This window comes from Choloepus didactylus, chromosome 19, assembly GCF_015220235.1.
Source record: "Choloepus didactylus isolate mChoDid1 chromosome 19, mChoDid1.pri, whole genome shotgun sequence".
Classification (NCBI taxonomy): domain Eukaryota; kingdom Metazoa; phylum Chordata; class Mammalia; order Pilosa; family Megalonychidae; genus Choloepus; species Choloepus didactylus.
The window spans coordinates 31,832,432-31,856,019 of record NC_051325.1 but is presented as its reverse complement, the minus strand read 5'-3'; the positions used below and the strand labels follow the sequence as shown (position 1 = coordinate 31,856,019).

Here is a 23,588-nt window from a genome sequence, read left to right as displayed (position 1 = left end):
AATCTCCTTAATGAATATAGATGCAAATATTCTCAACAAAATACTTGCAAATCGAATCCAAAGACACATTAAAAAAATCATACACCATGACCAAGTGCGATTCATTCCAGGCATGCAAGGATGGTTCAACATAAGAAAATCAATCAATATGTTACAAATCAAAAGAGAAAAATCAAATGATCATCTCAATAGATGCTGAAAAAGCATTCACAAAATCCAACATCCCTTTTTGATAAAAACACTTCAAAAGGTAGGAATTGAAGGAAACTTCCTCAATATGATAAAGAGCATACGTGAAAAACCCACAGCCAGCATAGTACTCAATGGTGAGAGACTGAAAGCCTTCCCTCTAAGATTAGGAACGAGACAAGGATGCCTGCTGTCACCACTGTTATTCAACATTGTGCTAGAAGTACTAGCCAGGGCAATCCGGCAAGACAAAGAAATAAAAGGCATCCACATTGGAAAGGAAGAAGTAAAACTGTCGTTACTTGCATATGATCTTATATCTGGGAAACCTTGAGAAATTGACAATACAGCTACTGGAGCTAATAAACGAATTTAGCAAAGTAGTGGGATACAAGATTAATGCATATAAATCAGTAATGTTTCTGTATGCTAGAAATGAACAAAGTGAAGAGACACTCGAGAAAAAGATACCATTTTCAATAGCAACTAAAAAAAAATCAAGTACCTAGGAATAAACTTAACCAAAGATGTAAAAGACCTCTATAAAGAAAACTACATAACTTTACTAAAAGAAATAGAAGGGGACCTTAAAAGTTGGAATGATATTCCATGTTATGGAAAGGAAGGCTAGATGTCCTTAAGACGTCAATTCTACCCAAACTAACCTATGGATTCAATGCAATCCCAATCAAAATTCCAACAACCTACTTTGCAGACTTGGAAAAGCTAGTTATCAAACTTATTCGGAAAGGGAAAATGCATCGAATTGCTAAAAACACTGTAAAAAAGAAAAACAAAGTGGGAGGACTTACACTCCCTGACTTTGAAGCTTATTATAAAGCCACAGTAGTCAAAATAGCATAGTACTGGCACAAAGATAGATATATTGATCAATGGAATCGAATTGAAAATTCAGAGATAGACCCCCAGATCTACAGCTGACTGATCTTTGATAAGGCCCCCAAAGGCACTGAACTGGGACATAACAGTCTTTTAAACAAATGGGGCTGGGAGAGTTCTATATCCATATCCAAAAGAATGAAAGAGGACCCCTACCTCACACCCTACACAAAAATTAACTCGAAGTGGATCAAAGACCTCAATATAAGAAACAGTACCATAAAACTCCTAGAAGATAATGTAGGGAAACATCTTCAAAACCTTGTATTAGGAGGTCACTTAGTAGACCTTACATCCAAAGCACAAGCAACAAAGGAAAAAATAAATAAATGGGAACTCCTCAAGCTTAGAAGTTTCTGTACCTCAAAGAAATTTGTTAAAAAGGTGAAGAGGCAGCCAACTCAATGGGAAAAAATTTTTGGACACCACGTACCTGACAAAAGACTGATACCTTGCATATATAAAGAAATCCTACAACTCAGTGACAATAGTACAGACAGCCCAATTATAAAATGGGCAAAAGATATGAAGAGACAGTTCTCTGAAGGGGAAATACAAATGGCCAAGAAACACATGAAAAAATGTTCAGCTTCACTAGCTATTAGAGAGATGCAAATTAAGACCACAAGGAGATACCATCTCACACCAATTAGAATGGCTGCCATTAAACAAACAGGAAACTACAAATGCTGGAGGGGATGTGGAGAAATTAGAACTCTTAGTCATTGTTGGTGGGACTGTATAATGGTTCAACCCTCTGGAAGACAGTCTGGCAGTTCCTTAGAAAACTAGATAAAGAGTTACCCTTCGATCCAGCAATTGCACTTCTCGGTACATACCCGGAAGATCTGAAAGCAGTGACACAACAGATATCTGCAGGCCAATGTTCGTAGCAGCATTATTCACATTTGCCAAGAGATGGAAACAACCCAAATGTCCTTCAACAGATGAGTGGATAAATAAAATGTGGTATATACACACAATGGAATACTACACAGCAGTAAGAAGGAATGATGCCGTGAAAAAATGATAATTTGGATGAACCCTGAAGACGTAATGCTGAGCGAAATAAGCCAGGCACAAAGAGAAATATTATATGCTACCACTAATGTGAACGCTGCTGGGGGAGAATGCATGGGGTATCGGACTTCCCCACCTCGATGGTTGTGGAAGTGCTCAAAGACACTGGGGACTGGTGGTTTGATGGGCTGAGCCCTCTATCACAGGACTTGCCCTTGGGAAGACTTACTATAAAGGAGAGGCTAGGCCTGCTTATAATTGTACCTAAGTGTCTCCTCCTGAATGCCTCTTTGTTGTGCATATATGGCCCTCTCTCTCTAGCTAAGCCAACTTGGCAGATGAAATCACTACCTGACCCCCTACATGGAGATCTGACACCCAGGGGTGTAAATCCCCCTGGCAACATAGAATATGACTCCTGGCGAGGAATCTGGACCCAGCATCGTGGGATGGAGAACAACTTCTTGACCAAAAAGGGGATGTGAAATGAAATGAAATAAGTTTCAGTGGCTGAGAGATTCCAAAAGGAGCTGAGAGGTCACTCTGGTGGGCACTCTTATGCACAATATAGATAACCCTTTTTAGGTTCTAATGACTTGGAATAGCTAGCAGTAAATACCTGAAACTATCAAATTACAATCTGGAACACTTGAATCTTGAAGATGATTGTATAACACTGTAGCTTATGAGGGGTGACAATGTGATTGGGAAAGCCATGTGGATCACACTCCCCTTTGTCCAGTGTATGGATGGATGTGTAGAAAAATGGGGGCAAAAAAAAAAACAGAAAACACCCACTGTTCTTTTTTACTTTAATTGTTCTTTTTCACTTTAATTTTTATTCTTATTACTTTTGTGTGTGTGGTAATGAAAATGTTCAAAAATTAATTATGGTGATGGACGCACAACTATATGGTGGTACTGTGAACAACTGATTGTACGCTTTGTATGACTACATGGTATGTGAATATATCTCAATAAAATTGAATTATTAATAAAAAACTTAAAAAATATATACAGTTCAGTGATGCATAAATTTTATCATCCTGTTCTTTCTTCCTTCCTGATGCTCCAAGATTTCTTCTTTAATTATTTCCTGTCTGTTCAGACAGCAATTCATTTTAGGGTTGGTCTGCTGTAACAAATTCTCTTTCTTTTCCTTCATCTGAGAACATCTTGATTTCCCCTTCATTTCTGAAGAATATTTTAAGTGGGTAAAGAATTCTAGTTTGACAGTTCTTCTCTTTCAGTTCTTAAAAATTGTGCTAGTTCCTTTTGGCTTCCATTGTTTTGCATGAGAAACTGGCTGTCATTTGCTTTGTTTTCCCCTATAGGTAAAGCAGTGTTTCTCTCTGGATGCTTTTAGATTTTTTTGTTTGTAGTTTTAATAAGTTTGACTAGGTTGTGTCTTAGTGTGGGTATCTTTGGGTTTATGCTGTTTGGGGTTTACTCAGCTTCTTTAATTTGTAGGTTCATGTTGTTGCCAAATTTGGGAAAATTTCAGCCATTATTTCTTTGAGTACTTTTTTAGCCCCACCCTCTTTTTCCTCTCCTTCTGGTACTCCAATGACAAGCATGTTAGATCCTGTGTGACAGTGCGTCTCTCTGAGGCTCTGTTCATTCTTCTCCCAGTCTAATTTCTCTCTACTCTCCAGAATGGGTAATTTCTATTGTTCTACTTTCAAGTTCACTGATTCTCTCCTCTCCACTCCCCATTATGCTGCTGAGTCCATTCACTAAGTGTTTTATTCGTTATTTTTTTAGTTCTAAAATTTCGATTTGATTCTTCTTCATATCTACTATTTATTTGCTGAGACTTCCTATTTTTTTTCATTTATTTTAAGGATATTTGTAATTGCTTGTTGAAGCATTTTTATGATGGCTGCTCTAAAATTGTGTCAGATAATTCTAACATCTGTGCCATTTCAGTGTGTTGGTTTCTGGTTACTGCCTTTTTTCATTTGGTTTGAGATCTCAGGTGATTTCTCAGTTGAAACCTAGACTTTTGTTTAGCAGTTTCCCTAAAGTTTGCAATATACATTTATAATTAATCTAAGTCCACCTTCATATTACACTGTATCACTTCATGTATAGAGCAGGTACCTTCTAACAGAGTATTCCATTTCCCCCCCTCCTTTCTTTTCTTTATGTAGGTTTGAATTTCTGACCTATTCAATCTATATAATTTTCCTTCTCCTTGAGTAACTTCTTTTAACATTATGTGCAGGGGAGGTCTGCTGGCAATGAATTCCCCGTTTTTGTTTGTCTGAGAAAGACTTCATTTCTCCTTTATTTTTTTTATTAAAATTTTTTTTTCCTTATACAAAACTTTATCTGCTCTTTAAAAACTGGATAAACTACAGTGCTTCAAAAGTTTAAAGAGATACTTACAAGTACAGACTTCGAACTTTCTAAATTGGATTAATTCCCTCATTTACTGATCAAAAACTTTACATAGAGCAAATACAGAAAGACTTTAGTTTTCACACATTTAGCATTTGAGATTTTTTACTAAATAGAAGCTATCCTAAAAGTCTACGAAATAATGAATTATGATTTTGTGAGGCATCACTTTGAAAAACGTGCCCTTGGAGCTTTGGGTTCAGGGCTTGTCACTTAACTAGTCCTTGAGCCTAAGTAGCCATCAGTTCTCTAATCATGATCTCATACATATTTTATCTGAAAAATTAACTACAACTGTGGTGTAAGGGATCCACAAACAACTTAGGGTATACCCTACTGCAAATGTCAAGGATTTACTTTACTCAAATATTATAATAAGGAATTTCAAAAGGTCCTCAGCCTGTCTTCGAAAATCACTCTAACATTCCCTATTTAAGGGAAAAATAAAGATGCCAAAAGCTTCTAATTAAAGCATCTTAATTTGAACAATCATTAATTTTCAACCTTTTGGTAAAAGATACATTTTGACTAAAATGAAGGGTTTAAAGCAGTATAAGAAATCTAAACTATTATAATGCTTAAGTCCATTTATATTCAAAAGAAAAAATAAACTCACATTTATTAAAGATTAAGATCAACCATCATATTTTAAGTATAGTTTTGAAGAAATGTTCATGATCTATATAGTTCTGTCAGCAGAATAGCCTATGGCAATAACTGGACCCACTTGTGTACTGCTATCTTACAAATTTTTCTTCAAGCAATAGATAGAGTGGAGGATGAATTTCAATGGCATCCAACAAAAGCATCATTGTATGCTTCATACATTTTTTTTTTTTTTTTTCAGAACTGCACCTGGAGTCTTTTTTTTGGCTTGAAAATAGGAGAATTCAAGAAATACAAATCTGTAAAAGGAACCCTCTTTTCAATTTCGAAGAGAGTGTGGGTTCCTTATAGTTTATGCTGGCTGTGCACCTACGTTTGGAAGAAAGAGAAAGTTTTCTGATTTTCACCACAGGAGATAAGGAGACACTTGTGATATCCATCAGACCAAGATGAGTTGACTGTAAGTTTCAGATGGTGCACTGGTAGGAGTTTTACTGTTAGGAGTTTTTGTCAACTCGGAACCATGGGTCTCCTTTTCATCTGTATATTTTAGTGGTCTTTTAGAGTGAGGCCTGGTGATTGGGCTCCTATCTGATTTGCTGGTGAGATTCTGAATGTACTTGCAGGTATTTTTAGACAGTAAACAGAGGTCATCAGAATAATCTCCTAACTCACTTGATTCACAAATGCTTACTTCAGAGTCATTTTTGCTTTCTTCTTTTTTAGAATCACTGCTCTTTTTATTTTGCCAGAAAGGAATCCAATCTTCTAAATTAAAATTGTTGGAACTGAAAGATTGATCAAAATTTTTTTTGGAAACAGCTTTTTAATTTTCACTCTTGCTCCCTTTATACCTTTGAAATAGACTTACATTGTCGTCTTCTGCTAATTTTTCTTTTCTTTTCTCTTTTTCTTCTTTGTGCATCTGCTTAGTTTTGGTTTGCTCAGATTTACACTCTAAAATCATTTCTTTTGTTTTACTAAGGCTTGCTGGGTAAATCAACTTTGGTGATAAGTTAATTTGGTCCTTATTCCATTGACAAACGCTTTGTTCTACATTTTCAGGTATGTGTGCATTTATGAGTGGGTCTGAAAGTTGAATTCTTTCCAATTCAAAAGGTTTCCCTGTAAAATGACTAGTTTCAAAATTATCCATAGTATCAAATTGATACAGTTTGTTGAAACGTTTCTTTAAATTGTGACGAACCAATACAGTTCCAGGTAATACATTATCAGTAGGCTTATCTTCACTTGACTCAAAATCAAATCTCACTCTGTCTTAAACAGTAGGTATTTGCTCTTGTATTTGGAATGATTTGCCTTGTCCTGGAACGTCAGCTTCCTGAAGAGGAATTTGCAGCAAATCCTTTATAAATAATTCCCTGGAGTTGTCATCACTATTGGAGTCCAATCCAGAGGGACATGCTTCCTGGTTTGATTATTTGACATGGTGCATCTGCAAAAGACTTATGTTTGCCAATCTCTGCCAAGTTTTTGTTCCTTTTCTCTTTCATTCCTTTGTATCTTCGAGACTATCTTGAAAGGACTTTTTTTTTTTTTAATTAAATTCAGTTTTATTGAAATATATTCACATACCATACAATCATCCATAGTATACCATCAACTGTTCACAGTACCATCATATAGTCATGCATTCATCACCCCAATCTATTTTTCAACATTTTCCTTACACCAGAAAGAATCAGAATAAGTATAAAAAATAAAAGTAAAAAAGAACACCCAAATCATCCCTCCATCCCATCCTATTTTTCATTCAGTTTTTGTCCCCATTTTTCTACTCATCCATCCATACATTGGATAAATGGAGTGTAATCCACAAGGTTTTCACAATCACACTGTTACCCCTTATAAGCTACACTGTTATACAATTGTCTCCAAGAATCCAGACTACTGGGTTGGAGTTTGATAGTTTCCAGTATTTACTTCTAGCTATTCCAATACATTAAAACCTAAGAGATGTTATCTATATAGTGCATCAGAATGTCCACCAGAGTGACCTCTCGACTCCATCTGAAATCTTTCAGCCACTGAAGCTTTATCTTGTTTCATTTCATATCCCACTTTTGGTCAAGAAGATATTCTCAATCCCATGATGCCGGGTCCAGATTCATCCCCGGGAGTCATATCCTGCGTTGCCAAGGAGATTTACACCCCTGGGAGTCAGGTCCCACGTAGGGGGGAGGGCAGTGAGTTCACCTGCTGAGGTGGCTTAGTTAGAGAGAGAGAGAGGGCCACATCTGAGCAACAAAGAGGTACTCAGGGGGAGACTCTTAGGCACAATTACATGCAAGTCTAGCCTCTCCCTTGCAGTAATGAGCTTCGTAAGGGCAAGTCCCAAGATAGAGGGCTCAGCACATCAAATCGCCAGTCCTCAATGTCTATGACATCAGCATCAGTCCAGGTGAGGAAGTCCAACTCTTACGTATTTTCCCCCAGTTTCTCAGGGGGACCCTGCAAATATATTTTTATTCTCTGCCCAAATTACTTTGGGATGTGTCACTGTTTGAAAGGACTTTTTAAGGCACCTTTCCTTGGCCATTTTCTGCCTCGGCCAACACTTCTGCTGCCGCTGTCGCCCTCCTCCTTACGTTCCAAGGCTCCGCAAGGCCGTGCAGTCACAGGAACCCCGAATCTGGGGCTCTGGGCTCCAAAGTTTGTAGCACCAGCTCCTGTCGCTTCTGACTTCTGTGACCATTTCTCCTTTACTTTTAAATGATAATTCCTCTGGATATGGAATATTAGGTTCATGCTTTTATTTTCCTCTCAATACTTCTAATATTTCACTCTCCTCTCTTCTTGTTTGCCTGGTTTCTGATGAGAAGTCTGCTGCAATTCTTATCCTGTTCCTTTACATTTAAGGCGTTTTTTCCCTCTGGCTTCTTCCAAAATTTTCTCTTTGCCTTTGGTCTTCTGCAATTTGAATATGATATGCCTAGCTGTAGATTTTTTGATTTTTTGGTATTTTACTAGTTGTTCTCTGGGCTTCCTAATCTGTAGTTTGGTGTCTGTCATTAATTTTAGAAAATTATTGGTCATTATTACTTCGAATATTTCTGCTGCTCTATTCTGTGGGTCTTCTCCTGATATGCCAATTATAAATATGTTATACCTTTTGAAATTGTTCCACAGTTCTTGGATATTCTGGCTTTTTTTTTTTTTTCTTCTTCTTTCCTTCTTTTTCTCTTCACATTTCAGCTTAAGAAGTTTCTATTGACCTATCTTCAAGCCCACTGATTCTTTCCTTGGCCAAGTCCAGTCTACAGATAAGCCCATCAAGGCATTCTTCATTTCACTTACAGTGTTTTCATTTCTAGCATGTCCCTTTGATTCTTTCTTAGGCTTCTTTCTGCATAGTCATCTGTTCTTGCATGTTGTGTACGTTTTCCATTCTCCACTAGAGCCCTTAAGATATTAACCATAGTTATTTTAAATTCCCTGTTTGATATTTCCAAAATCTGTGTCATATCTGAGTCTGGTTCTGATGCTGCTTTGTCTCTTCAGACTGTGTTTTTTCTTGCCTTTTAGCATGACTTGTAATTTTTTTGTCAAAAGTCAGATGTGACATATCAGGACATCAGGGATGAGGTAAACAGCCTTTAATGTGAGATCTTTTGTTAATTTGGCTAGAAGTTGGGCTGTGTTTAGTGTTTGCTATAGCTGGTGCCAGGGGCTTCAAATTTTTCTAGTGTCCTTCTATTTGTCTCCCCTATTATCTTTGGGCTTCTCTAATAACTCCTCCATAGATAGTCTGCGCCTCGCAGATCTTCCAGTGGTAATCTCTTGCTATTATGTTGGAGTTCTGTTGGTGTGGTGGTAACGTAATGGGGAGAGGAAGCATTCTACAATGTTATGATTGAATCTTCATCTTTTAGTGGGCCTTTGTGTGGACTATGACTTTCAAAAGTGTTTCCCAGCTTTTGAAATTTTCCTTCCTTAGGAGAGACAAGGCTAGCGAGTGCTGGAGGGTGCTTTTCCCCCAGATAGGATAAGGCTACCCAAGGCAGGATAAAGGATAAGTGTTTTATCCTGGAGACTAGGCCTTTGTTATAGAGAAGACTCTGGGCATATTTCAAAATGATGACTCTCTCCTTCCACTGCCTTCCACTGCCAGAGACATAATGGGATCTTTTCAGGCTCTTTACTATGAGAATGGGGTGGGGTTCCTGGAGGTAAAACCTTGGAAATGTGGGGGCACCCCCTAAGACTGCAGCCCCCAGGAATTTCTCATTCTCATGCTAATCCACACTTGTCCTCCAGCAATTCATCAAAATTACCACTTAAGTATTCTTGCTTCAGTGGCTTCTGGCACAGGCAAGCCAACTTCAGCTGTGAGTCTCTGGATTCACCTGTCTCCCCTGATTTTGGGGTGGCAGTTTGCCTTGAGATCTTAAAAAAAAAGCAACTATTTTCAGTTTGTTCAGCTTTTTTTTTTTTTTGTAATGATGGGAGTGAAGACTTCCAAACTCTTTACATGTCAGAGCTGAAATGAAAATCTTCTCTGGATCTTATTTAAATCTGACACTCCTCTGACACTGTTCCAGTGGGTTCCTATGTTCACTCACGTGGTAGCATGTATCAGAACATTCCTTTTTAGGGTTGAATGATATTCTATTGTATGTATACAAAACATTTTATTTATCCATTCATCTGTTGATGGATACTTGGGCTGCTTCCATCTTCTGGCAATTGTGAATAATACACACTATGGTATGCAAATTATCTGTCCGAATCTCTGCTTTCAAGTCTTTTGGGTATTTACTATATGAATAGTAAACAAGTAAGATTATACAGAGAGGCCTATACCATTTGGCCCTTTCTATATATTCGAAGAGTGCTCAGGGGGTTAAAATGGGGCCTTAGTCCTCCCATTATAGGGCAGCAAGATCCTGATGCACACCCATTTTGGCAGCCCTCTCTCCTGGACAGGCCTGGAAACAGATCTGGGGGCTCAGCCCAGAGAGCCTGAGCTTTATCCTCTTGGGTCTCATGTTCTCCAAATCCAAATTGAAAAATAATAGCACTTATCTTCCAGCTTTCTTGATTATCAGGAACATTTTATTCCATTCAGAGAGCAGATTATTAGAGTATCACATAAAGTCACATAACAATTATTATTACATTCTAGTCTAATGTTTTCCTTTAATAGAATGTAGTAGACAATACACCACTAAATGCAAATATCTCACTCTCAATAAAAGAATCATGGCCCTCAAGGTTTATGTCTGAAATGCCAGAACATAACAAACTTAGGCTTATAATGGCTGTCTATTTTCAAGCAAATAGCAAAATTTTATTCTAATGACAATACTACTCTGACAACTTAGAGAGTCGGGTTTGTGAAAGTTATTTCCCCCTTTCTTTCAAATATTTCAAAATTGAAAATGATGTTTTCAAGGCATACCTAGTAATTGTATGAAAATACAACCTCAAGTTCAGGGTTAAATCAGCACAATAAATGGAAGTTTCCTTTTGTACAGGCACCCCCCACCCCCACCCCCACCCCACTATTTGATGATAAAACTAAGGAAGCACCAGGCAGTCAAATCACTCACCATGTGTTTGGCAAAGCTCCCACTGGGGCCAGTGCTGCGTACCAGGTGCCCTTCTGAAGGGAAGTTAAAGTTGCCAGCATTCAGGTTTTCTCGTGTGGAGTGATTACCAAAGAGAACAAATGGCTGCCTATTGGGGCTAGAGTAGCAAGTCAAAAATATGTGATTAGAAAAGTGACTCCTGGTCTGGGAACTCCTCATACCCTGCATAAGTTCTTTTCTGAATGGCATCCTGCAGTACAGTTCACCTAATGCTCCTGGCTTGTTGGCAAGGGATGACAGATGCCTCAGACTCCTCCTGCTGACCCGCCAGGAGCAATTATTCAAAGACATAACTAAACCCAAGTCAGGTTTATATTGCCAGCTTGCCCCACTTCTTGAGGAATAAGTTCCATAAGTTTTCTATCCATGATGTAGTAATGGAACAAAACTCCAGTTTTATAAAACAACAATTTAATAGAAATACAAATTTTATAGAATGATAGCAGTTGTGGTACTCAGGTTTGACAAACAACAGAGCAGTTACTAAATTCTGAATAACTTTCAGGAGGGAAGGAGGAGAGGATGGTTGCAAAGTTCTCACCACCATACCTATTGTGCCCTTTTATCCAACCCCTTCTCTTCTCTCCTTTCTTGGCTAGACCTGCCTTTTTTTTTCTCTCCTTCACTTTTTGCTCAGTCGTCAGCCCACTCTAATCAACCCCGTCATTTCACTTAAGGAGTTGGGCAAAAGTCACCAAATGACTTTCACGTACCTGTAGCTAACCCAATGGACATCTTCAGCCCTTGCTTCCCTGTTTTCTCAGAAGCATCTGGCACCTTCCACTCTAAGAACTGGCGCTTCTCAGTCTCCTGTCAGTCATCCTCCTACACCTGGCCTGTGAATACCTTCAGCTGTCTGCTCTCTCGTCTCTTCTCTCATGATCTAAACCCTAAACCTATTCCCAGTCCAGCACTTGTAGTAAATAAATGGTGTCACTATATTCCAGGGATCAAGTACTCCTTGACTTCTCCTGCTCTCTCATCACCTAAATCCAATCAACCTCCAAAACTTCATTCCTATTTGTCCATCTCCCTCCATCCACATAGCCACAACCCTAGTCCATGCTGCCATTCTTTCTTCTCTGACTGCATCTTTTTCTCACTATCCCTGTTTCCATTCTTGCTCTCCTATAATCTATTCTCCACACTGTAGTAAGGATGAAGTGCAAAGCCCTTAATGTTTAACATTATTTTCAGGACAAGGGCCAAAATCTTTCACATGGTCAACAAGAACTTACATGGTCTGGCCTTGCCGACTTCTTTAGCCCCATGTAAGGCTACTGTCCCGATAACCTATACTCTAGCCAAACTCGTCTTTTTTTACGTTCCTTAACACACTATCTTCCTCTCTCAGGACTTCTGCATGGGCTGCTCCCTCTGCCTGCACTGCTCTTCCCCCTTCCCCAATTACTCATCTTTCAGATCCACCCCCAGGGGAGGGTGGCTCTCCAGCTATGGTCTTCACAATACCACGTTCTCTTATCCTTCATGGCACCGGAGTTTGTAATTATATTTTTATTTGTGAGGTTGTTTGATTAATGTCTTATTTCCCTACCACACTATAAACTCCATGAGGGCAGAGACCATGTCTGGTTTCTTTTTAACTTCAGTTTCTCTCTTGCTTAGAATATCATATATTCTCAGTAAATATCTGATGACTGAAAGAATATTTAAAAAGGGACAGTTTCCTTTACTCCCTACCTTTTCCCTAAACCATCCTTAGTGTGTCTCATGTGGGAAATTCTTCATATTTCTTCTCATTAGTCTTAAAAATACTTTTTTCAAACTTTAGGCAAACAGGGGCTCTTAAAAGAAAACATGACTCTGATTTTGCTTCTGAAACTTATTTCAAGTTAAGTGACACTCTGGGCAGAAAAAGATGACTCTAAGTCTCAGCCAGGATATTTTGTCCCACAATTAGACAGGATTGGGGGAAGGAAAGGAAGGGAGGACCTACTCTTGTCTATCTATCAGAAGAGGTACAGCTGTCCGTAGAGAAGGGGAGGCCCTCCAGCTTTCCGAGAGAACAGAGATGCTAAAGGAAACACTTCAGGAAACAAAGGCATCAGCCTCACCATCCCCCTCTCCTCTTTGCAGGGCTGGCCTTTACACTTGATCCCCTTCACTAACCCCAAGCTACTGTGCTCCCCTGGGCACTCTGCTTGCCCTCCCCCTGCTTTCCCAGGCTAGGGGTAGAACCAAAAATCAGTTTCTTCAGATTTCAGTCAGCTACAATGTTTTAAAATCAAATTTACTATAAAATTACAGGAAAACAAAACAGAGCATGGATTTCTTACCCTCTGATGACTAAGGTGGAGCCATAGTTTGTCCTGATTCATGGCTTCCGGACTTGCAGAGCCCACCACATCCACCCCCTGCCACACAGACCCATCTTCTCTATTACCATTTACCCTTCTTCTCCAAGAACTTTACCTGTTTTCAGTTATATGGCTGGAGATCATTCCATGACTGAAGTAACTTCTGAATGGCTAAATAAAAAAACAAAAAACAAACAAAAAACACGCACAATATATATTATTAACACAATTTGTAAAACAATCATAAAAACTCTCATATAAGTATATATGTGTATATACGTGTGTGTGTGACCCATTTGTAGACTGCTATAAGAACATGGATATATGTGGTGAACAACAACATGAATTCTGTGGACAGGTGGCAAACAAACAAAAATCAGCAAAGAAAAAAGATAAAAGGCTATAAAAAGAAAAAAAAAAGGAAAGAGAGAAAGGAAAATGAAGGAAAATAAAAGAGATTCCTAGCAAATTTTATAGTTTTTAACAATTGAAAGGAAATTAGACCAACCAGAAGTTGCTAACCATGTGGGGATTTTTCTTCCTTCTATTTTCTTTTAAATTCTGTATTTCCAATAATTGAATATATAGTAATTCTAGTATATTAATTTAAAAAAAAACCTAAATATATTTAAATATAGATAACCATTAGCAGCTGCCAAAGAGTAACTAAGAAACATCATGATAAGCAAAATCTAAAAATAAATTTTAACAAAGTGGAATAGGGTGGGTGGGTTTGCTAAAACATTACACTGTAGAACATGAGTAATCATATTTGCTGGTGGGAATTTAAAGCAATGCAACCTGTATAAAAGATAATTTTGCAGCCTTTAATAAATTATGAGGCATCTATTTTTGAATCAGCAATTCTACTAAAAGAATTTAGCTCACAGATACATTTATATGTAACATATAACAATATTCATTGTAGCATCTTTACAACTGCAAAAATCAAACAAAGGACTGCTTAAATAAATTACGGTACACCTATATGATTGAATACTATGTAGCCATAAAAAGGAACAAGAAACTTCTTTAGATACTGATAGCAAAGTATGCCTGAAAGATGTATTAGTAAAGTAAAAGTAAGGTACAAAAGAATATGTTCAATATGCAACCATACACACACATGCCTGAATATATATGAAATACTGGAAGAATAGACAAGACACTGAAAACACTGGTTGCTTCTAAGAGAGGACAATGTGGTGGCTTAGGGACAGAGCAGGAGGGAGACATTTTACTGTATGTACTCTGCTGCCTTTTGAATTTTATACCATTTGACAGAATCACCCACCCAAAAAAATAACACAAGAAAAATAAATATATATCACAAACTCCCCAGATCAAAGAAGGAAGACTTAAAATAAGTAGCAAACATGCCTTAAACTCTCACCCTCTAAATTTATGCCCTAGAAAACCATTTTAGAAAAGTTGAAAACATTTATAACTTTCTTTCCAACTTTTTATTGTGAATAATTTAAAACATACCAAAAATTTGAAAAAATTATAAAATGGACACCCAAATAGTCACCTGGATTAGCACTTCTAGTCTTAAAATAACATCCTCTATCAACCAATAAAAACAAGTAACTTCACCCCAAACCTCATCAAGGTGTAGGAATCCAAAGAACTCAGAACATATAACAATGTTAGAAGTATAGAGACAGAAGTTTCCCAGGAAAACAAGGAAGTAATTGTCAGGTTTCATGCGCATAGTGCTAGGCTAATCACTAATAAAAAATTAGGATTGCAAGCCTCCACCCTGCTCAAGATGGTGGAGTGAGAGGCCTCAGGGCCCCTCCCTCTACAGAAGCTTTAAACAACCAGCAAGAACTGGCAGAAATATTTTTCTCAAAGCTCTAGAACACAGTTAAAGGACTGCAGTAATAGTGCAAGTGTTGAATCAAGAAAATGGCTACTTAAAATGGGTAGGAACTTGCAGCACCCTGGATGGCCCCTTCCCCATTCCTCACTAATATGTACACAAACTGGGAGCATGTATGTCTGGCACAATCTGTCTGGTGGTGGCCTGAAGGTTTCTCCATCCCAGAACTTGCCCTGTGTGTAGAAGATAAACACATCACAGAGCTCTACTACACAATGCAATGGGAGTGCAGTAAAGTGGCTCCCTGGGGCAAGAGATCACTGGCTGTAGGATATATGGTACAGTGCCTGGGACTATAAAGAAACTGTTTCCTTGGGAAAAAGGGACAGGCACCTCACTGTAAACAGGGGAATTCCAGGGCCACATGCCCAAGATAAGACATACGAACAGAAAGGATGAGGGCAGCCCCTACGCTTTGGCCTCAAGCTCTAAACTCACTGTAGGGATAAGCTCTGAAGGACAGTGCTTGCAATGGTCAATCTGCAAAGCCTGGGAAAGATGTTTTCTTTTTTTTCTTCTCTTCTTTCTATTTATTATTATTATTATTATTATTTTAAGCTTCTGGCATTCAAGGAAAGCCATAACACTTCCTGGATCAAGCTTCAGAGTCTAAATTCCAGAAATAATATATTAAAATAAAAAAATGTGCAGGTTTCCACAAAAGATTACAAAACACACAAAGAAATAGGGTGATGGCCCAGGTCAAGGAGAAGATTAAAGCATCAGAAACCATTAATGAGGAAGACCAGACCTGGGACATGTCAGACAAAAATTTTTAAGAAAGGGTCCTAAATATGGTCAAAGAGCTAAAGGAAAACATGGACAAAGAACTAAGGAAATCAAGAATACAACAGATGAACAAAAAGAGAATATAAATAGAGAGATGGAAATTATGAAAAAGAACCAAATAGAGCTAAGACCACAGTAACATAAATTTAGAATTTTCTATAGGAGTTTGTGCTGGTTTGGATGTATTATGTCCCCCCAAACTCCATGTTCTTTGACGCACTCTTGTGTGGGCAGACATGTTAGTGTTGATTAGATTGGAATTCTTTGAGTGTTTTCATGGAGATGTGACTCAACTGTGAGTGAAATGTTTGATGATAATTTCCATGGAGATGTTACCCCACCCATTCAGGGTGGGTGTTAACTGGATCACTGGAGTATAAATGGATTCACAGACAGAAGGACTTGAGAGCAACTGAGAGTGACATCTTGAAGAGCAGCTGCAGCTAAGAAAGGACAAAACGCCCCAAGGGCAACACTTTGGAGAACACCATTTTGAAACACAACCTGGGAGCAAGGAGACGCCAGCCACGTGACTTCCCAGCTAACAGAGGTTTTCCAGATGCCAATGGCCTTTCTCCACTGAAGGTACCCTTTGTTGATGCCTTAAGACTGTAACTTTGTAACCAAATAAACCCCCTTTATAAAAGCCAATCCATTTCTGGTGTTTTGCCTAATGGTGGCATTAGCAAACGGAACAGAGTTCAACAGCAGATTGGAGCTGGCAGAAGAAAGAATCAGTAAAACTGAAGATAAGACTATTGAAATCATCCAGTCTGAGGAGTAGAAGGAAGAAAGAATGAAGAAAAGTGAACAAAGCCTGAGGAACCTGTAAGACACCATCAGGCATACAATATACATATTATGGGCATCCTAGAAGGAAAAGAGAGAAAGAAAGGGCCAGTGAGAATATTCAAAGAAATAATGGCTGAAAACATCCCAATTTAATGAAACACACGAATATATACATCCAAGATGCTCAATGAACTCCAAAAAAAAAAAAAAAAACAAAAAAACCCAAATAGACCCACAGCACAAAATATTATAACCAAACAGCCCAATGCCAAAGACAGAGAATCCTGAAAGCCACAAGAGAAAAGCATCATGTACAAGGGAGCCTCTTTAAGAACAAAGGCAGATTTCACATCAGAAACCCTGGAGGAAAAAAACAAAAAAAGAAAGAAAAGAAAAGAAACCATGGAGACAAGGCAGCAGTGGATATTTCAAGTATTGAAAGGAAAAAACTGCCAATCAAGAATTTTATATATAGCAAAACTGTCTTTCAAAAATGAGGGAGGCGAAGATGAAATTGGACCCAATATCAAGGGATTGAGAACATCTTCTTGACAAAAAGGGGGATATGAAATGAAACAATATAAAGTTTCAGTGGCTGAGAGATTCCAAATGGAGTCAAGAGGTCACTCTGGTGAGCATTCTCACGCACTTTTTAGGTTTTAATGCATTGGAATAGCTAGAAGTAAATACCTGAAACTATCAAACTGCAACCCAGTAGCCTTGACTCTTGAAGATAATTGTATGGCAATGTAGCTTACAAGGAGTGACAGTGTGATTGTGAAAGCCTTGTAGATCACACTCCCTTTATCCAGTGTATGAATGGATGAGTAGAAAAATGGGGACAAAAACTAAACAAAAAAATAGGGTGGGAGGGGGGATGATTTGGGTGTTCTTTTTTACTTTTATTTTTTATTCTTATTCTTGCTTTTTCTAGTATAAGGAAAATGTTCAAAAAATAGATGGGGTGATGAATGCATAACTGTATGATGGTATTGTTAACATTGATTGTACACCATGGATGATTGTATGCTATGTGAATATATCTCAATAAAACTGAATTTTTTAAAAAAATGAGGGAGGGATTAAGACATGCCCAGATAAATAAAAGCTAAGGGAGATCATCACCACTAGACTGGCCCTAGAAGAGATGCTAAAGAGAAATCTGCAGGTTGAAAGGAAAGGACAATAGACAATAGATCAAAGCCACATGAAGAAATAAAGCTCTTGGTTAAGGGTAATGACAGGGGTAAATATAAATGCCAGTACTATTGGATTTGTAGCTTGTAACTCCAGTTTTTACTTCCTGTAGGATCTAAAAGGCAAACGCATAAAATGTAGTGAGAAATAAGTGGTTTTGGACTCATAACGTATATACATGTAATTTGTGACAAGAACTACAGAAAGGTGGGCAGATGGAGGGGTATAGGAAAACAGTTTGGGAATACTACTGTTAAGTTAGTAACAGAGCAATTAGGATTGTTACAGATTTAGAATGTTAATTTAAGCCCCATGGTAACTAAAAGGAAAATACCAGAAGATACACAAACTCATAGAAACAGAAATTAGAGTACAGGTTGGCAGGGGGCAAGGCAGTTAATGCAAAACGGGTGTAGGGCTTTTGTTTGGGGATTTGGGAAAGTTTTAGTAATGGAAGGTGATGAGTGTACTGCAAAACCATAACGCGATTAATCTCACTGAATGGTGTGCTTGGGAGGGTTTGAGATGGGAAAGTTTATGTTGTAGATATGTTTCTACAATTTAAAAAAAAAGGGGGCAACTAAAGAGACAATAATTAAAGGCAATACATGATCCTGGACAGGATCTAACAAGGAAGGAGAGAGAAGGCTTAAAGGGACATTATTGGGACACATGAAAATACTGGAACATAGACTGTAAGCTTTATAGCAATGTTAAATTTCTCGAACTTGATAACCGCACTTTAGGTGCATAATAAGTGAACATCCTTGTTCTTAGGAAATGTACACTGGCACCATTAAGTGTTCAAGAAGCATGATGTATATACAAATTACATTCAAGTGTTCAGAAAAATGGATTGATAGAGATATCGATGGATTGACAGATTGATGGATAGACAGAGTGCTATGGCAAATGCGGCAAAATGTTGAAATTGGGGGATATGGGTATCCAGATGAATAGGGGTACACTGGAGCTCTCTGTATGGGGTCTGTATTATTTTTCTAAGTGTCTGTAAGTTGGAAAGTATTTCAAAATAAAAAGTTTAAAATTTAAAAAAAGTTAATATGCAGGGTCTGGTGTTAAAATTAGGGTTCGAAATTTCAAAAGACAATTTTAACTCCCCTAAATAACATCTATTGTATTTTTTCCAGATAGATAATACACAAGCACTGCAGAACATAATAAAAACCACCTACAATCTTTAAGAACTGTTAACATTTGGGTACATTTTCTTCCAAACATTCTTTTATGGTACATCCATAGAACATGTGTGATTGTACCAAAGTATATTAAATAGTCCTCTACTCTTATAAAGTTATATTGTTATCAATTCTTTCATATCATGAATAATACTGTAAGGAAAAACCTTTCATAAATTTTATATGATGCTCTGACTGTTTTCTTAAGGCATTATTTGGAAATGGAATTCCAGGGTCAAAAGGCAGAAATGTATCACCAAATCAGGTTTCAAGAAAGTTTTATCAACTTACACTCCCACTTACAGTGGATAAGTATGCTTATTTCATATCACCATAAGCACTGCCTATTAAATGTTTTACATATATTTGCCAAGTTGATAAATGAAAAAAATAGCACCTTGTTGTTTTATTTTACATCTCTTTTTAATGAAGTAGAATATTTTAGATATGTTTGAAGGCTCTTTGGATTCCTCCTTGTTAATTATCTATTTATTTAGGTCCTTTGGATGTTCATCACTTGGAGTATTGGTGTTTGTCGTACTAATTTTTAAAATCATATATATTAGAATAATAAGAAGAGCATTAAAATTTATTGAGGATTTGTCATGTGATCTTGACAGGCACTTAATGTCAAAAAAAAGTACGTTAACACATTATGTTGGTGAGGCTGTGGTGGAAAAGGCACTCATACATTGCTGGTGGGAATGCAAATTGGTCTAACTCTCTGGAGGGAAACTGGCAATAGCTAACAAAATTACGCATGCACTTACCTTTTGACCCACCAATCCCATAACTAAGTACACATACCTCCAACAATGTGAAAATACACAAGCATAGGATAATTTACCATGATACTGTTTAAAATGACAAAGTATTGAAAACAATTTAAATACCCATACATCAGAGTGGTTGAATAAATTATGATAAATTCACACACTGGAGTACTATGATATGTAATGAAAACTGCGGAAAATCTTGATTAACTGATTTGGAGAGAGTTCCAGGATATACTGTTAAGTGAAAAAAGCAGAAGACAAATGACCATATATAAAATGCTACCCTTCAATGTAAGAAAGAAGAGGATATAAGAAAACACATGTGTATCTGTTCATTTTTGAAAAAAACAAAACAAAACAAAACACAAAGATGAGATAAAACAGAAACTAAGGAGATCTGTCACCTATATGCAATGTGTAGAAAAGGGGTGGAAAGAAGGGGGAAATGGGAGTGGGGTAATAGGAAACAAGAGGGACTAATATTTATCTGAATACACCTTATTGAATAGCTTGGACACTTAGAACTATAATGAGAGAAGAAAACAGAACCTAAAACACTGAAAAGGGCATTAGGGGACTATGGGACAACTTCAAGTGGCCTGACGGAGAGATAACTGGTGAAGGAAAAGAGAAAAGGGGGAGAAAAAAATATTTTAAGAAATAATGGGTTTTCACAGACTCAGCTGAAGTTTCTTTGTTACCAGCTCTCCCCAGGCTCTGCTGAAATTAACTTTCTGGCGACTCAGAAGCAAATTGGGACGGCAAATCAGATTAGAGAAATCAGTCACTGCCTTTCAATGCTGTGGTTACTGAAATCGGTGAGCTGCGCTCGGGACACACAGCATAAGCATCTTATTTCTCCAACCAAAAAACCATCACGTGGAGGGGAGAAACAAGATAAGAATGATGCCTAAGTTACTCTTCCAGGAAAGTAGGTAGAAAACCAGGAACTGTGTGGACTGGACACCACAGAGCAATCTGACTTTGGGCATACTTCATACAACACTCATGAAAACGTCGAACTGCTGAGATCAGCGAAATCTCCCAATACAGAAAGCTTCAAAGACTTGCAATTTGGGCAGGTCAAGACAAGAGCAGAACTAAGAGAGCTCTGAGACAAAAGGCAATAATCCAGTGGCTGAGAAAATTCACTAAACACCACAACTTTCCAAGAAAAGGGGGGTGTCCGCTCACAGCCATCATCCTGGTGGACAGGAAACACTCCTGCCCATCGCCAGCCCCATAGCCCAGAGCTGCCCCACACAACCCAGTGTGACGGAAGTGCTTCAAATAACAGGCACACGCCACAAAACTGGGCGTGGACATTAGCCTTCCCTGCAACCTCAGCTGATTGTCCCAGAGTTGGGAAGGTGGAACAGTGTGAATTAACAAAGCCCCATTCAGCCATCATTTGAGCAGACTGGGAGCCTCCCTACACAGCCCAGCAGCCCATAACTGCCCTGGGGGGACGGCACTCACCTGTGACATAGCACAGTCATCCCTCAACAGAGGACCCGGGGTGCACAGCCTGGAAGAGGGGCCCACTTGCAAGTCTCAGGAGCCATACGCCAATACCAAGGACTTGTGGGTCAGTGGCAGAGACAAACTGGCAGGACTGAACTGAAGGATTAGACTATTGCAGCAGCTTTAAAACTCCAGGATCACCAGGGAGATTTGATTGTTAGAGCCACCCCCCCTCCCTGACTGCCCAGAAACACGCCCCATATACAGGGCGGGCAACACCAACTACACACGCAAGCTTGGTACACCAATTGGACCCCACAAGACTCACTCCCCCACTCACCACAAAGGCTAAGCAGGGGAGAACTGGCTTGTGGAGAACAGGTGGCTTGTGGACGCCACCTGCTGGTTAGAGAAAGTGTACTCCACGAAGCTGTAGATCTGATAAATTAGAGATAAGGACTTCAATTGGTCTACAAATCCTAAAAGAACCCTATAAAGATAAGCAAATGCCAAGAGGCCAAAAACAATAGAAAATTAAAAAGCATATGACAACCCAAGCCCAAGCACCCAAATCAAAAGACCAGAAGAAACACAGCACCTAGAGCAGCTACTCAAAGAACTAAAGATGAACAATGAGACCATAGTATGGGATACAAAGGATATCAAGAAGACCCTAGAAGAGCATAAAGAAGACATTGCAAGACTAAATAAAAAAATAGATGATCTTATGGAAATTAAAGAAACTGTTGACCAAATTAAAAAGATTCTGGACACTCATAGTACAAGACTAGAGGAAGTTGAACAACGAATCAGTGACCTGGAAGATGACAGAATGGAAAATGAAAGCATAAAAGAAAGAATGGGGAAAAAAATTGAAAAACTCGAAACAGACCTCAGGGATATGATAGATAATATAAAACGTCCGAATATAAGACTCATTGGTGTTCCAGAAGGGGAAGAAAAGGGTAAAGGTCTAGGAAGAGTATTCAAAGAAATTGTTGGGGAAAACTTCCCAAATCTTCTAAACAACATAAATACACAAATCATAAATGCTCAGCGAACTCCAAATAGAATAAATACAAATAAACCCACTCCGAGACATATTCTGATCACACTGTCAAACACGGAAGAGAAGGAGCAAGTTCTGAAAGCCGCAAGAGAAAAGCAATTCACCACATACAAAGGAAACAACATAAGACTAAGTAGTGACTACTCAGCAGCCACCATGGAGGCGAGAAGGCAGTGGTACGATATATTTAAAATTCTGAGTGAGAAAAATTTCCAACCAAGAATACTTTATCCAGCAAAGCTCTCCTTCAAATTTGAGGGAGAGCTTAAATTTTTCACAGACAAACAAATGCTGAGAGAATGTGCTAACAAGAGACCTGCCCTACTGGAGATACTAAAGGGAGCCCTACAGACAGAGAAACAAAGCAAGGACAGAGAGACTTCAAGAAAGGTTCAGTACTAAAGAGATTCAGTATGGGTACAATTAAGGATATTAATAGAGAGAGGGGAAAAATATGACAAACATAAACCAAAGGATAAGATGGCTGATTCAAGAAATGCCTTCACGGTTATAACGTTGCATGTAAATGGATTAAACTCCCCAATTAAAAGATATAGATTTGCAGAATGGATCAAAAAAAATGAACCATCAATATGTTGCATACAAGAGACTCATCTTAGACACAGGGACACAAAGAAATTGAAAGTGGAAGAATGGAAAAAAATATTTCATGCAAGCTACAGCCAAAAGAAAGCAGGTGTAGCAATATTAATCTCAGATAAAATAGACTTTAAATGCAGGGATGTTTTGAGAGACAAAGAAGGCAACTACATACTAATAAAAGGGGCAATTCAAAAAGAAGAAATAACAATCGCAAATGTCTATGCACCCAATCAAGGTGCCACAAAATACATGAGAGAAACACTGGCAAAACTAAAGGAAGCAATTGATGTTTCCACAATAATTGTGGGAGACTTCAACACAACACTCTCTCCTATAGATAGATCAACCAGACAGAAGACCAATAAGGAAATTGAAAACCTAAACAATCTGATAAATGAATTAGATTTAACAGACATATACAGGACATTATATCCCAAATCACCAGGATACACATACTTTTCTAGTGCTCACGGAACTTTCTCCAGAATAGATCATATGCTGGGACATAAAACAAGCCTCAATAAATTTAAAAAGATTGAAATTATTCAAAGCACATTCAAAAAAAAAAAAAAAAAAAAAGAAATAATGGCCCCAAACTTACCAAACTCGATGAAAACAATAAACCCACAGATCTATAAAGCTCAATGAAACCCAGGCACAAGAAACATGAAGAAAACAACACAAAGGCACATCATAATCAAAGTACTCAAAAAGCAATGATAAAGTGAAAACCTTAAAAATAATCAGAGGAAAAAAACTTACTTTC

The 23,588-nt window shown here is 38.1% G+C and overlaps 1 protein-coding gene and 1 pseudogene across 3 annotated transcripts in view; both read right to left on the bottom strand.

The window, feature by feature from the left end:
* C19H20orf194 (chromosome 19 C20orf194 homolog) overlaps positions 1-23,588 on the bottom strand; it is a 162,491-nt gene that overhangs the window by 85,089 nt on the left and 53,814 nt on the right. For all 3 annotated transcript variants that reach the window (XM_037812151.1, XM_037812152.1, XM_037812153.1), the window contains 2 exons: positions 13,164-13,219; positions 10,692-10,827 (listed from right to left, as the gene is read on the bottom strand). In XM_037812151.1, coding sequence (XP_037668079.1) covers positions 10,692-10,827; positions 13,164-13,219 — 192 coding nt within the window. The remainder of the gene's footprint in view (positions 1-10,691; positions 10,828-13,163; positions 13,220-23,588) is intronic.
* LOC119515911 lies at positions 5,253-7,678 on the bottom strand (annotated as a pseudogene).